The sequence below is a fragment of the Asparagus officinalis genome, chromosome 3 (assembly GCF_001876935.1).
Source record: "Asparagus officinalis chromosome 3, Aspof.V1, whole genome shotgun sequence".
NCBI classification, from domain to species: Eukaryota; Viridiplantae; Streptophyta; class Magnoliopsida; order Asparagales; family Asparagaceae; genus Asparagus; species Asparagus officinalis.
The window spans coordinates 77,974,833-77,991,216 of record NC_033796.1 but is presented as its reverse complement, the minus strand read 5'-3'; the positions used below and the strand labels follow the sequence as shown (position 1 = coordinate 77,991,216).

Sequence of the window (16,384 nt, the reverse complement as noted above, 5' to 3'; positions counted from 1 at the left end):
ATGATGGCGAGGTGGCACGGGGTGGAGGAGCTCGGATCTGGGTTGTTTGATGGTGAGAGAGAGGAAGAGAGAGAGGGCTGGTTCAAGCTTTTGGGAAATGGAGGAGAGAGAGAGAGAGGAGAACGTGAGAGGATTGGTTTTTAGTGGTTCAAGCTTATAGATAGATACATACATACATGCATGCATGCATGCATACATACATACATACTATTAAATATTTAAATATATTGATACTTTTACTATGTGATAAATAATAAATATTTTTGATATTTGAAACAAATTATATTATATTAAAAGTATTAAATGATTAAATAATATTAATTATTAAATATGTTTCATTTTATGCATTTTATGACTTAATATGTTTAATATTTAATTAAATAACTATATAATATTAATATTTAATATTAGCTTGAAATGTCTTGTAAATGTTAATCAGTAGTGTTTATTTAAATCTAGACTCATTAAATGAAGGGGAGAGAGAAAATCCTAGGAGGAAGATCACAATCCTCCAATTTTAACATGAACTTTTACTTAGAATTGTTTCACTTGAGTATATAGAGTTGGATTGGAATCTGGATTTTGAAACCGTAGTCCTAATTAGAATCCTAAACAAGCAATAACATCGTAAAGTTGAAATCCAAATCCTAATCCTTAACGAATATCATCATAAAGTCCTAGTCCAAACAAACAAAAAATTCATAACCAATAATCCCTCCTTAGTTATTTGAACGGGTGTATGAATGAGTAAAATTCAAAAAGCTCAATTTCACAAGGGAAACAATCTATCAAGAGAAATTGGGTCGCTTGTATTGATCCGTTTCATTCACATAATTGAATAGACATTAATGGGCTGTTTGGTTCGCTATTATAAGGGGTGGAAAACTCAGAAAACCCCTCCACGTCAGATTTTTAGCCCTCCACGTCAGTTTTTTTGTTTCCGTCCATTTCTTTGTGCCGCTTTGGTTCGCTCGAATGGAAGATGGAAAACTCTGCTGAAATCGCCGCCAACTAAGATTTTTTTCCTTCTCCGATTTTCTTCCCTAACCAAGTGAAATTGATGAAAACTCTGTCACGTCAGATTTTTTTCCTTCTCTGCTTTGTTTACAAAAGTTTTCCTTTTTTTTCTATGCGAACCAAACACAAGAAAAATAAATAAATTGGTTTCCCACCATTTTTTATGTGCGAACCAAAGCAAAACAATCTATTTCTTGGAAAAGTTTGAAAAACTCAAAACTTGTGTTTCTTTACATGGAATTGCATTTCTCTATATCAAGGAAACGAACCAAACAACCCCTAAGTAAAAGCTGAAAGGCACTTAAAACCCTTATTGTTTCACTATCTTTACACTAAAATATTCTAAGTTGTAAAAAATAGTACATAAATACCTTTAGTTGTTTACCGTCAGAATATGGTAAACACTGTTAAAAAATCCATTATGATAAAAGTATCTGTCAATAGAAATTTAATAAAGAGATAGAGGATAGTATAGTGGTAAATATGATAATAAATGGGTCAATACAATTATAAAAATGTTATGCGCTCATCACAAAATGTATTAACGTGCCAATGTTTTTACAGCTTAGGATATTAAATTGCTTTTGTTTCATAACTTAGGATGTTAATTTTTATAATTTTACAACTTATCGTACCTGTAAAAGTGATGAAGCAATAGGCTATTTATGCGCCATTTAGTCCTAATCAAATCTCCCACGTTCCCCAAAAATAGAGAAGCCACACATAAAAGTGTGGCTTTTTTTTATCACGATGAGACTGGAGGTTGCCTTTGTACGTGTGCGACCTCTCTCTCTCTCTCTCTCTCTCCGTCCAAAAATCCTTCGGGGAGAGAAAATGGCGTTTTCTTTCTCCAGTGGCTGCTCAACGCCGTTTCTTAATCCCTCTCTCAAACCCAAGGAGACCCAACCAAAAGGACTGAAGGTATTCTCCTTGATTCATCCAAGGAGAGGTTCTCTGATGAAATCCTCAAATGGGTACCCTCTCTTTGCTGCCTCCTCAAACGATTGTGAGTTTCTCCTCCTCCTTTTTTAGACCCTAACAGAGCTAGTTGTATATTGTTTTCTTGTGCTACTTGTATCTGGCTTATTGGGCTTGTTTAATTTCTTTTCCGCGTTTTTTTTTAATTTGTTTAAACCGTCTCTCAAAACTACGGAGACACGTCCTTCTTCCTCCGGCGAGCTGTAATGTCCGTGCTCATCGGCCTGCTACCTGGTTGCTGCTTCAGAGGTAAACTTTTTTTTATTTTTTATTTTTGGCTAGTTTTGAGTAACCGGCTCAAGATGCCTGGGGAATTTATTAACCAGAGGAAATAGTGCGAAAATATTCACGAAGAGGAAGGGGGAGTGGAAGGAGAATTAGAAGGCCAAAGGACTAATGGCGATCGATCGTTGAATTAAGGTGTCGCATTGCTCTGAGTGGAACATCTGATCCGGTGTAAGGTGTGCATGCCGAAAGGAAGATGATTACATACTCGACCAACGAAGATTATAAATGTTGAGCATTCTACGTACCATATGTTTCATATCATGTAGATCCAACACTGTCTTACACTAAATGTCAACTACCTAATGTAACCCCTTCTGATCATTTATCCAGCTTGAGGTTTGAAGTACCTGGCCATAAAATAAAGCACAACACTGCCGGATGCCTCTTAGGGCACTACTTAGGAAAAAAGTATTATAGTTAATGGGGAAAGGAGATCTAGATAAAGACTAAAAAGAACTTGGTTAGAAGCAATCAAGAAGGTTATAATAAAGGCTAACTAAAAGGAGATGGCCAAAAATGGGTCTGACGTAAAGAATAGGGTCCATGTAACCGACCCCAAACATTTGGGGTGAAGGCTTTTTTCTTGTTGTTATAGCAATCTCCCATATAATTCTAGCCACATGAGAATTTTTCTCTTGAGCTGGTGCAGACCATAATTAATGGAGAGAAGGAAGGATGTAAAAATTGTTGTTAGTGAAGCATAAAGTGATTTAACCATTAAAACACTCTTTGTATTAAGTTTCTAAATCCCAACATCCGGCCCTTCAGTCCAGTTGTGTGAATTTAAGAAGTTGAGAAGTTGTTGTAAATCTGAAAGAAACTAAAGGCTGTAGCCATTGTCTAAAGTTTGGACCCCAAATAAAGTGGTTATCTAGTGCTTCTGTTTGGGAACAATATCACAATCCCCAATCCTATTTAAGCAAAATCTAGTAATATCGCCAACTCCTATATTCTCCTTGATGTTGAAAAGGATCACCTTACTCGTTTTGATGATACTCCTTCAAAATGGAAATACCTGACCAGAGAGGGAGCCTGACATGTCCCTAATATCTATAGTAAGTGTACTGCAAAAGTTTGGCCTATGCAGCATCACAATCAACAAAAGTTCTCCACCATATCTAGAGGAGTGTGATATTGTAAGTGTTTCAAGAAGGATTTCTATATTTCCCACTTCTTTAATTCTACAAATCTTCTTTAATTCTACAAATCTTCTTTAATTCTACGAATCTTCTTCCAGTTTATGAGAAAAAAAAATGCTCTACAATGTGATCAATGTATTTTATCATCGAATTTGAAAGGTGACAGCAGATAGGACAAGATCAACAAGAATGGAGAAATTTTCAAAATAGACTCATTTACAGTTTTATTCCCCAAAATCAACTCATTTCAAATTTATTTACAAAAATCGATCCAGTTTCGGCCACATCAGCGGCGCAGGCTGAAATTGGGTCGATTTAAAAAAAACGCTTCTTTTTAATTAGTTGGGGTTGCCAACCCCAACTAATTAGATGCTAGTTTAATTACACAGGTTAGTAGTGGGGGTTGAAATTACAGTTCAAAATAGTCACAGTTGCCAACCCTGACTATTTAGAAGGTTAATTAACCATGTTACTAATTAGACAGGATTGGTAACCCTGATTAATTAGAAAGAAAGCTTTTGACTTAGTTAAAATTGGGTTGACTTTTGTGAATATGTCTGAAATGGGTTGATTTTGGTGAATAAAGTTATAAATGGGTTTGTTTTGAAAATTTCTCCTAACAAGAATCAATCAAACTCCTCTAGTGACAGAGATGATCCTTTCGAAGTTGTTGACCTTCTACCAATCTGATCAATAAGAGTTTGCCAATCAGAGTGAGAGAGGGTTGTAGTCTTGGTCAGAATTTCAAATTAGTGAATGGAAGTGTACCTAGGTATCATTGAACAAATTGGGCTGCTTGCTCACCCAAAACATGTATATTGAAGACGCTATAGATGCAAGATTTGTGGAAGTTGATTTTGGGACCAGAAATTTCTTGGGAACCATGTAGGATAAGCTTCAAGCTCACAATATATAATCTTTCTCAGGACATGAGAATGAGAGTGTAATTTGCATTAGAGTCTAACAAGAGCATCCTCAACTTGTGCAGCACATGTTTTACTAAGCTTGAAGGAAATTAAACAAGTGGAGATTTTCTATTAAGAAACTTAAACATGTGGGGACCTTTTATTGAGAAACTTAATCTTGTGATTTATTGATACATGAGAGTAAGAGGTCTTGCCGTTGTTAACTTGGGAAACCTAAACATCTGAAGACTTTTTATTGACCCATAGACAAAAGCTGTGCAAAACGGCTACTATAGAAGGCTATTTGGGACGTGTCGCGCTTCATCTCTAAATGTGTGTCTCCATTTAGAGGAGTGTTCTCCAAGCTAGTAAGACTTTCTTCTCCATCATCAAAGTGAGTGTAGGATTCAGTGACACTCGTAGATTTTGGCTGTTGGATTGGTGATAGTGATCTTGCATCCTTTTACCTAGACTCTTGATTGTGCAAAGCCCAAGTGACCTCATCATCTCTCAAATGATAATACTTGATAACCATCTTGTTTGGACTCTAAAATTTTGGTGATGAGCACCACCTTATTTGCCATAGAATGTTTAATAATTCTTCGATGTCTTGAATTCACATAATTGGACGGAAAGTCTAGATGTTAGAAGATAGAAGCATAACATGAAATGTGGATTCACAGTTATATGACACCTCTCTTTATCACTCCCTCAGCAACAGCGTTAATCTCTGTGTCATCTACAGTCTGCACCCGCTTCTCTCCAACTGAAGAGCTTCATGTAGCTTGCATGTATTGTATATTGGCTACCATTAATAACCTTGCCAAGAGAAGTTTCTCCACATAATCCTTTTCGCGACAATAGCCTGGAGTCCAATGATATGGTGATTACTCTATTTTGTTCCTTCTAATTACCCTGATCTTTTCTCCCTCCTTTACTCTCTCTCTCTCTCTCTCCATTAATGTATATTTTGTAAATTTTTCGTCTAATTAATTAAGTTCCTGGGCATCTTGCCAAATTTACCCACAAAAAGTTGATTTTCATGATGAGGTAACGCATTGGCAGAAAGCAGAGATTGTTGGTTGTTATGTCAATACACACCGTTGGATAAGCAGCATTTAATAGATGGTTATTATGATTTCTTTGGAGGATTTTTTTCCGAATGTTATTGTTCCATTATGAGCGTATTATTGAAAGGGGATGCTTATCATCCACATTTTAATTTAAAATGTCATACCACTGGGGGAAAAAATCTTGGTCTAGTAGTTGATGAATGACACTTGTGAAAATTCTAATGTATTTTTTAATAGGTAAATTTCTTATTTGGGGGCAATTGAAAAACAAATAAAAAGATTAGTTATACCAGAGTTATGTTACGAGTTGGTAACTGACATGGAAAGGTTGCAAATAAGATGCGATATCAGGGGAATGCAGTGGTAGAGACTGATTGTGTTTGTATAATAAGAGGTCCCTTGTCTTAAGTAAATTGTATCATCAGTCTGCATGTACTTAATCGTGAAAAGATATCGGTATAACGAGCTTTCTGCATAGCTTTAGTAATTTCGCTGAACTCTACTTGGTTTGCGAATGTGCGGCAAACCAACACTCTGCTCATTGAACCATTAGGGGCAACTTTACACTTCTTATTTACATTGTCAGTTGATGACCATGGACAAGATGAAAGGGTACTTGCGAAAAGGCCCAGTGGACTACAAACTTTTAAATATTATGCAGCTCCATAATATGAATGAAATGCAGAGGAAGAAAGAAGCTGATAGTGTAACAAGCTCAGGGATTATGATCTGCTTATTGCAGAAAAATTAACACAACATTAGCTGCAAAGTTGAAAATTTACTTCCATGGTTCTGTATTAGCTGCCTTCAAAACTCTTGCAAAACATGATAAACCAAATTCATATAAAATAGGAGTTGATGCCCTGTGAAACGCACATCAGGATACTATGTGGAAGGGATCATGAGGCTAACGGACTGAAATTTGAACTTTGTAACTGGGTTATATTTTGACCTGAAGATGGGAGGCAATAAGTGTCACTTAAATATGACAAATCATGGGAGTGCTTTCTAAGATTATATGTTTAACCAATGCCAGAGATAGAGAAAATAAGGAAGACATCTCAAAAATCAAGGGAGTGCTTTCGAAGATTATATGTTTGACAAGATAGAAAAGGGAGGCCAAGAGGTGACTTTGTTGTTACTTTTGTACTAAAAGAAAATTTGCCCACAAAACTGGTTATCTTTGACATTAAGATAGGAGATGAGGAGTATCACTAAAAGAGAACAAACCAAGCAAGTACTTTTAAATTTGGTTGGATATGTCTAGCATATGCCAGAAATGAACAAAATGAGGAAGCGATCTCAAGTTAAGTTGAGGAGATGGAAAAGAGTAGGCCAATATGTGAGTTCATTGTTGATTGTGAACCATAACACAGTACGTGATATGAAGCCGGTCATGGTACGAATTCAGATACACAATTCGCCTCATACAAAATTAAGATTCAATGAGGGTTAATTAACTTGCTTTGGTAGGTAAGTTCTGTGTGTGGGGCATTGTAAAAATTTTTTGGGTGTGCTTACTATTTTCGAAAGCATATAGTAGAAAACTAGAAACTAGAAAATTAATTATGCATTTCAATATTTTTTTCATACAAAATACTTAAATGCTTCTTTTTTATGGAGTTCATCTTTTGTTCTGTTTTTTCCTTTCACACAGTTCGTGTTGGGATCAAGGATTCATTTCAAGTTTTAATAAATATTTAGTTACAATAAAGTCATTGACTCGTATATTCTATTGTGCACCTCCCTTTAATCGATTACGCAAATTGCATTGCATCTTCTACATGTGCACTTAAAAGGGACCAGTTCACAAACATACTGGGAATTGGTTCGCAGGAACTGTAGGACAGTTCGATTGGTGGGCGGGTGTCTAGGGAATTGCGCAACTATGTTGTGAACCAAGAAAAATAGAACAATTTTTTATGCTCACTATTTTTCCGTGCTGGTCTAAAAGTTGGACCAGAACCAAATATTGTCTATATTAATTTCTCCAAATCAATGAACTGAGCGCCTAAAGTTCATTATGTATGTATTCAATCTATCAAGATAATGTACTTTCTTCTGAGTCAAAAAGGAACCGGGTATTCTCCTTCTTTAGTTTCATTGCTGTTTCTTTTAATTAGTGGTTCAATTTCATTTTTGAGCCATTCTATATACTTTTCAGCCACTGTACTGCGTTTTTTCCGCTCGCATCATATGGAAAATTGCCTTTTTTGTAGGCTCAGCAGCAGAACAAACTGTTGACACGCTAAATAAAACCCAGTCTGTGCAGCTGTCTAGATCAGAACAAAATCAAAATGAAACTACAGTTAGTATTACAGTGGTTGGAGCTTCTGGTGATCTTGCCAAGAAGAAAATATTCCCAGCTCTTTTTGCTCTCTTTTATGAAGATTTCCTTCCTCAGGTCTTTTTTAAGCATCCATCTGGTGAGAATTTCATGTTTTCTTCGACTATGATCTCAATAGTCCTGGTTTATATTCTCTTATGCAGCATTTCACAATTTTTGGATATGCTCGTAGTAAATTAACCGATGAGGAGCTTAGAATCATGATAAGCCAAACCTTGACTTGCAGAATTGATAAGAGGTATGGTATATTGTAAATCGTATCACAGCATGTTATGGTGCTGCGCTTAAAGCTCTTTTAATTTCATTATTCTTGGTATTACACGTATATACAAAATGAAAACCTATGACCTTTTCATTTCCACCTATTCATGAAATCATTTTTATCCTTACTTGTTTGTTCTCTGGATCCCTATCCCTACGTCTTCTTCTTTCACAGTTTCTTTGGAGAAGTACAGTTTTACGGTAATAGAAGTATGGCAAACTTTGGTGAATATGTAGTCTAAAATGCTGGTCTGAATTTAATTTTGATGAACTCATTTGCTTTATTCTTTCGTATGTTTATTTTCATTCTTGTTCACAGTGGTACTCCTGATAATGTGATTATTTCAATTATTATACAGGGAAAATTGTGGCGACAAGATGGAACATTTTTTGCAGAGATGCTTCTACCATGAAGGACAATATGGCTCAGAAAATGATTTTTCAGAATTAAATAAAAAGCTTAGGGAAAAAGAGTTGAGTAACCCATCATTTTATTCATATTTTATAATCGGTATAAAACATCCACTTGTTTGTCTTTCTCAAATTTGTGGTCAGAGGTTCATAACATAGTGGTTGTCCTCGCGAAAACATTGGTCTTGTGTTAAAGCTTTTCTTTTTCTATATCAAGCTAGAAGCAATTTGTAGGCTAGAAGCATCTCTATGAATATCCAAAAGCTAATCACACAGAAAAACTACATGAGTATAATTTTGTGAATGGCAGTTTTTCTAAAATCTCATGGCAAGAAATCGTGTGGCTTTTACCCTGAAAAATGAATCCTTCAGGCTTCAGAAGCCAAGAGCACCAAAATTATGAAAATAGAACGGAATATTATTCGCACTGAAGCTGTAAGTTCCCATAAAGTGCTGCTTACAAAAGCTTTATTTATTTTGACATGGAACTATTTTCAGGCAGGGAGATCACCAAATAGGTTATTTTACCTCTCAATTCCTCCAAATATATTCATTGATGTAGTGAGATGTGCTAGCCGCTCTGCTACTTCTCCTATGGGATGGACCAGAGTCATCGTTGAAAAGCCATTTGGTCGCGACTCTGAATCATCTGCAAAGCTCACAAAGTCTCTGAAACAGTACTTAACTGAGGATCAAATATTCAGGTACTTCATTCAACAAATTCTCGGCTGCAAATTTATGTTACATGAATAGTATGAGATTTTGTTCACTAGAAACTAAGGATCCGTCATTTGACTGATGTAGAATCGATCATTACTTGGGGAAAGAGCTCGTGGAGAATCTATCAGTTCTTCGGTTTTCCAACCTGGTATTCGAGCCGTTATGGTCTCGGCAATACATCAGAAATGTTCAACTTATATTCTCTGAAGATTTTGGAACAGAGGGCCGGGGCGGGTTTGTCATATGAATGCCTGTCTTTCCTGAGTAACCTAGCTATGTCATCAGAATAATTTTGCTCATTGCCCCTTTTTTCATCTGCAGTTACTTTGATAGCTATGGGATAATCAGGGACATCATGCAGAACCATCTCCTCCAAATCTTAGCTTTATTCGCGATGGAGACACCTGTCAGTTTAGATGCTGAAGACATTAGGAATGAAAAGGTTTGAAAGAAGTAACTTTTATGATAAAGTCTTGTAGCCATCAGTAGCCTCTACAATCCATGTACCTACTAATGGGGTATGCATTGAGCATCCACGATACAACACAAGTTAATTGTGGATAGACCTTTGTACTGTTACCTAATTGCTGATAGAACGCTGTAGTTCTATTGTTGTAGATAAACCCCTGAGTTAAATGTTTTTTACTCTTTTACCACAGAGAAAGAGAACATTGTTTTGTGACGAATAGACCTCTTGACGTTAAAAAAATCTGTTGGGGTTTATCTGCAACACTTGAACAGTGGGGGGGTCTGTCTGCAATTAACCTTATATTTTATACAGGTAGAAAATTATCTCAACCATTGAACATCATTTACATTTCCAATGTAACTTGCTTTGCCACCACAAAACTAATCACTTGATATAGGAAAATTTATAATCAATTAATACATAACTTACAAAACCCTATAAATTTTAAAACAGATATCCCAAAAAAATAAAATAATAATCTAGTTGTCAGTTTTGATGGTCCTTTGAGGTTAAGAGCTAACAGAAGCATGCTAGAGTTGCAATAGAGTTGCAATCCTACTCACGCTCATCATTGCACATATTGTTGATGAGCTTTCCTGGTGTCTGTTCAGGTTAAAGTCTTACGATCAATAAGGACTTTGCAGCTTGAGGATGTTGTTGTGGGACAATATAAGGGCCATAAAAAGGGTGGAATATCTTACCCTTCATACACGGATGACCCTACAGTACCAAAAAACAGTCTTACTCCAACATTTGCAGCTGCGGCTCTTTTCATTGACAATGCTAGATGGGATGGTGTACCTTTTCTCATGAAAGCTGGAAAGGCATTGCATACCAAGCGGTAAGATTGCTTCTTTTAAGGATTAATTTCCCAAAACCCCTTTAACTTTGGAGTTTATGCACCTTTTTTTTTTACCTCACATAACCCACCTGAACTTTAAACTTTTCTCACAACACCCCTTACCTATAGTTGGCAAATGACTAAAATTTCCTTGAGAAAAATAAAACCTCAACTGGAGGGAGGGGTGCATTGCCTGTCAATGACAAAGGACGGAATCTGTAGTTTTTACTCTCAAGGACATTTCAGTTATTTGTTCGTTATAGTTACGGAGTCCGATGAGAAATATTTGAAGTTAGGAGGGTTTCGTGAGACATCCCAAAGTTCAAGGGGTTAAGGGGGTTATGTGTGAAATTCCCCAAGGTTCAACAGGGTTTTGTGTATTTGACATTTCTTTTAATCATTTACATTTTGAGTTATAGTCTTGCCTAGACCTACCAAGAAGTTGCAATTCTTTCTGAAAACACAGAGCAGAGATTAGAGTTCAGTTCAGGCATGTACCTGGTAACTTGTACAAATCCAAATTTGGGAGTGATTTGGATAGAGCTACTAATGAGCTCGTGATCCGTGTGCAACCTGGTGAAGCAATATATTTGAAGATAAATAATAAGATCCCAGGGCTCAGCATGAGATTAGACCGCAGCAATCTGAATCTCCTTTATTCATCAAAGTAAGAGGCTACTGTGAAATTTTATATCAGCTTATGGCTATATCCACATGGTTTCATTTTTTTGTTGATTCAAATATAGCTAACAAGTGTAGTTAGCCTGAGGCCAAGAGGATGCTTTAATCTGGTAAATGCGCACAAAACAAAAACTAATGGGGCACAATTATTTAAATGCATGTACAGTTTAAATAACCATACATCCAATTATATGTTATCTTCTAAACAATTTAAATTTCCTAAGGGATTCAAATCATAGCTAGGCTAGTTACTTGGACATATATTGGTGTTTGATCTGGTATTAGTTTACAAGACGAAGCTGTCGAAACCATGCATATTTTAATCTAATAGAAGCTAAAACAAATCAAATGGATACAAAAGTTTGTAACAAGTCATAGAAAACTCAAGAAATATAGAGGTGAAAGTTCTACTCGTTACATGTCACTTTCAGATTGTAAGGCCACAGTTACTTGCCTAATTTACCAGTGTGCAAATGCAATTGTAAGCACAAAAGCAACATTGTGCATAGAAGAATTTTATGTAATTATACTCTATTCTCGAATATTGTAAGAAAATCTTTCATGCAAATATATTTCTCAAATACATACATGATAAGTTGATGTGCACGCTTAAAATCAACAAATAAATAAAAGGTTTACTCAATGTGTGTTCTTTGTAGATATCCAGCAGAGATACCAGATGCATATGAGAGGCTTCTCTTAGATGCAATTGAAGGAGAGCACCGACTTTTCATCAGAAGCGATGAGCTTGATGCAGCTTGGGCCCTCTTCACGCCGGTGCTAAAGGAACTGGAAGACAAAAAGATTGTGCCAGAGCTTTATCCATATGGAAGCACTGGACCGGTTGGAGAACACTATCTCGCTGCAAAATACAACGTTCGATGGGGAGATCTCAATGGTGAAGACTCATAGGCTACTTCATTTGTGATCTCCTTTATCCTTCAAATGTACACTAAATATATTTTTTGAAGTCTAAAAGTTACATAGTGTGTACATCTAATTAAAATGCGTTCAAAGATATATGATGTATTACTTTTCTTAATCTCCAATATCCTATCTACTTCTACCTGAACTCTGAGTAGTGGATAGTGCTGGCCTCTTTAATGCATAACTATTGTTCTAAGACTAACATAAATACAATAACGATTAGTTTTAGATTTTGAAAAATGAATATTCCTTAATTTTAGGTTTTATTCAATGACACTTTAATATTTTTTTTCTTAAAAAGAGAAACAACTAAGAAGCTACTAATATATAATTGAATTTACTGTAGATGGGAAACATCAATACTGGATATTCACACTTCCTAAATACACCAGATTGAATTCAGTTGCTTTTGGAAGGAGGTGCTATGATGGGTACAAGCAAAGAAACTTACTAAACACTAATATATAGGAGGGGAGTCATTAATACAAATGTTTGCAGTTTATGTGCTGGTGGAGGTTTGGAAAGTCAAAACTATCTGTTTTTTGAATGCAAGTTTTCAAATGAGGTGTGGAATTGCATTATGAATTGGCTTCAATTCACTTGGAAGTCATGTGAGTGGGGACTTCTATTGGATTGGTTTTGTACAAAGCTGAGGGGCAGAGGATTTAAGCAAGCGCATGGCTTTAGCTGCTACAATTTACAGGATATAGAGTGAAAGGAACGCCAGGATTTTTCAAAACAAATATAGAAGCATGGAGTGTTTGGTTAAAGATATAAAGATGGATATTTTGATTACAAATTTAAACACTCAAATTCCAGTTGAGAAGAGAGATTGGTTACTCTCCTTGTAAAGCTCTGTGTATATGAGTTTTTTCTTTTTGAGCTTTAGTTTCAGGTTTTGGATATCTCAAAATGTGATGAGATTCTTGATGTACATACAAAATTTTCATATTGGTGGATGAATAATTTTTTTTTCATTTACCAAAAAAACACTAATATATAGGATGATGTGCACAACATAATTTTGGATCCAGCTAGTGACATATCCACAAGGACCTCATATATAGCTAAACAATGCCACATACACATTGACCAGATTCAACGTATTAAGTTGCAGATACATAGAGGGGTATGCTACAAAAATTGCAAATTTTCAGAAAGTTTTGAGACAAGCTCCAAAGGTTAGTGGTCAAATGATATTTATAAAGCTTGGGGGTGGGCGGTGTGTTGCAAAGAGAGAACAACCATTCATTGATATGACTGGGAATTTTTTTAAATAATGTCTCATATCAAGCACTTATGCATGTGGTCTCCCATTTTTTTTCTCCTTTTGATGGTTAATGGACCACATTTCCCTCTGTAGAGCACCATGTTAGTTCAGCTCACATAAAAATTTACTTTCTTGTCTGCTCTCATCTTTTATTTGAAAATAAGAAATCATATCAAGATTAGTTAAGAAGTGTCCAAATCCATGTGTCGTATGTACGTATGATGAAATTAAGACAACGCTAACATTCAAAATACTATTAGAGCTGTGTATCAAACATGTACTTCATTGATGCTTTTGTTACTTGTGGTTTATGTTTTTACTTTTTATTTTGAATAATTTATAACCGTATAAATGAACTCAAAAGTCCAGACTATTCTCCAATTGGTGCTATCACATGCTACTATATCGTGATGGTGTAATGCCACGATAATAATCAAAAGCTTTTGCACGTTGTAGTGCTGTGCATTTTCTACGGTTGCTTAAACTATTTGAAAATGATTTAGATACTATACATTTAGCAATGTAGAAGTTTGAATGCTAGCTTGTTGACAAGGTGGGAAATCTCCATGAGTTAAGGTCAAATTGGGCGGTGCACATGACAGCTGTCGTGTGATTGTAAAGAATATGCAAAGATGCGTTCATGTCATACCAGACAGTTCAATCTTTCCAAGCAACAGATTAGTGGAGGTGGAGATGAAAAGTCACAGAATCTCAGGATCCTGCAACTGCTTCCCGGGCAACTCCGCAAGCAAATTTGATTGAATTCTGCTAGTGACAATCACATAAAATACGTTAACACTGACTTGTCTTTCTAACTTGCAATTGTAAAAGGTACACGTTGCAGTTTATATAGCTACATCTCTTCTGTAGGAGATGGCTTTAGGACTAAAGGACAAATTTGAAAGATTGTTGAAGCTCATTTCAGCTTTTGCAATGATGCCTGTAAAGGTCTATAACTTAGTTTAACTTAGTTACTCCTAGTAGATTTAAGTGGTCATTCATTTGTCTTTTTTCCCCCCTCTATATGCTAGTGTACTGATCTTCATTACACGTTTCTTGTTTTACTTGGATAAACTACAGCGGAGTTATGTATTTAAGCGAACTGATATTCCTATAGGGGAGAACTATGTCCTTGACATCAACTACCCATTTAAGGTAGCCCCACATCCGTTCAAGTACTTTTCTTGTATAATGCCGCTGGATCTTTTGTTCTTTGTTGTTTTGTAACAGTTTCTAATTGACATAGAGACATATAAGGACACTTCTCATGGATTTCAGGATTTCAGATGGTCCAAATATCAGGCTTCCAACTTGTCATAGCTATTATGCCAGAAGCTATGTTGCATGACCTATTCAATAATTACTTAGGTACTTAATGTATAATAGGCATATACAGGACAAGTAAGAGATATACTCGAGACTAAGAAGTTAAATGATAATGTAAAAAATGACATGTTCTCAAATCTATTTGGCTTGTGGATGTATTTATATAATTTCTTTAGTTTCTTAGCGAAGAATTATGATTACTCTGCTAACTCTTTATCTATGTGACTGGGAGATCTTCTATATAACATTCTTAGCTTTGTTTTTAAACTGTTTGTTTTACAAATCTACGCTATACATATATGGACAACTTTATCATTATGGAATCCAGAACATCTACGGATCCTGAAATTTGAGCATTCTCCTTACTGACAATACCTGTACTATATTGTATATGTGTCTCATATTTATAGCGGTGCAACCTAGGAAAGATATTATCGTTTAGAATTACTTTCTTGTCTGATCTCCATGCATGGTATGTACGTATGATGAAATTAAGATGAAGCAAAACAGCCATTCATTGATACTAGAGATGTAGAATTTACCTAGTCAAGTAAAGATGTAGAATTTGCAACCCCTATCAAAGATCAATTGAAACAACAAATCCCTAATCCATAAAGTTTAATAAAAAAATTTGTTAAATAGCAAAAAAAACCCTAATTCATAAAATTCAATAAAGAAATTTGTTGAATAGTGAAAAAAAGAAAAATAGAACTGAGAGAGAATTGCAGAGAGATGGTCGAGGATTTGCCGAGATGATAGACTACTAAATCGTATGGTTCCCCTTTAACTACAATTAATGAACAAAATTGTCATAACATTGTAATTAACTCCAATAAGACAACAAATTGCAGGAGGGTAAAAATTGTCAGAACATTATAATTAAATCCAACAAGACGTAATTTACATGCGCAATATAACAATTTATCAAAAAATTCTAAACTCTATAGACAAGCTAAGTTGAGAAACAAGATTAGCATGTAAATTTGTGCAGGTTTTCTTTCCCAAATTTCTACAGGGAAAAAAAAACATGCTTTTAAAAATCAAGTGGTGAGAGGGAACTGATCAATGGCAATAAGAATAAAGAAATTGGTACTGGTGGAACAAACAAGAAATTAATCATGCCGTAAATCTAGCTAAATCAAGCACAGAAGTACAAAGCAATTGACATATAATAAACTTCAAAACCCTAACCTGCTCTAAACTCTATTCATGATCCGAGTTTAGAAACAAACTTATCAAGTAAAATATTGCAAGACTCTAAAAAATTCGTTAGAAAATTTCTGCTTTAAAGATCAAATGCGTCCAAATTTAAGGAAACTAACATATAGGGAACCAACCAGAAGAATGAAGAAATCAATCATGTAGTGAATCTAGGTAATAATCAATCACAGAAATCACAAGCAATTGAAAGATAGTAAATTTCAAAACCCTAACCTGGTTGAAGAGAGCAAGAGCCGAAGATTTGGGTGGAGAAGATGAAAGTGGAGTCAAAGATTAGGATGGGGACAGTGGAGATGGTTAGCGACGTCCATGAGGTCGGAACTGCTGAGGGGAGGAGTCGGAGGATGCTGGAGATGGTGGGAGATGTCCACGAGATCAGAGCATCGAAATGGCTGAGCGGAGGATTCAGTGGACGCCGGAGAAAGTCGGCGACATCCACAAGAGCAGAGATGGTCGGCGACGTCCATGAGATCAGAGTGAACGAGTTAATGGACCCTAGGTTTTTTGACC

At 35.7% G+C, this 16,384-nt stretch overlaps 1 protein-coding gene and 1 long non-coding RNA gene across 5 annotated transcripts; one reads left to right on the top strand and one right to left on the bottom strand.

Annotated features, from left to right (window-relative positions):
• On the top strand, positions 1,766-12,533 carry LOC109834371 (glucose-6-phosphate 1-dehydrogenase, chloroplastic-like). 4 transcript variants are annotated; one of them, XM_020402374.1, is made up of 12 exons: positions 1,769-2,023; positions 2,173-2,244; positions 7,620-7,804; positions 7,891-7,985; positions 8,368-8,482; positions 8,918-9,123; positions 9,224-9,373; positions 9,461-9,581; positions 10,220-10,449; positions 10,916-11,116; positions 11,790-12,028; positions 12,404-12,533. In XM_020402374.1, the coding sequence occupies exons 1-12, from the start codon at positions 1,852-1,854 to the stop codon at positions 12,523-12,525; spliced, it is 1,908 nt and encodes a 635-aa protein (XP_020257963.1). In that variant the 5' UTR covers positions 1,769-1,851; the 3' UTR covers positions 12,526-12,533. The 4 variants fall into 4 exon arrangements, with proteins under 4 accessions (XP_020257966.1, XP_020257963.1, XP_020257964.1 ...); XM_020402377.1 differs by lacking the exon at positions 10,916-11,116 and having other exon boundaries at positions 1,766-2,023; XM_020402375.1 differs by lacking the exon at positions 2,173-2,244 and having other exon boundaries at positions 1,770-2,023.
• LOC109834372 lies at positions 11,675-16,378 on the bottom strand. Its single transcript, XR_002245548.1, has 2 exons — positions 16,088-16,378; positions 11,675-11,992 (listed from the first exon to the last, which is right to left on the bottom strand). It is a non-coding gene; the product is annotated as an uncharacterized LOC109834372 (long non-coding RNA).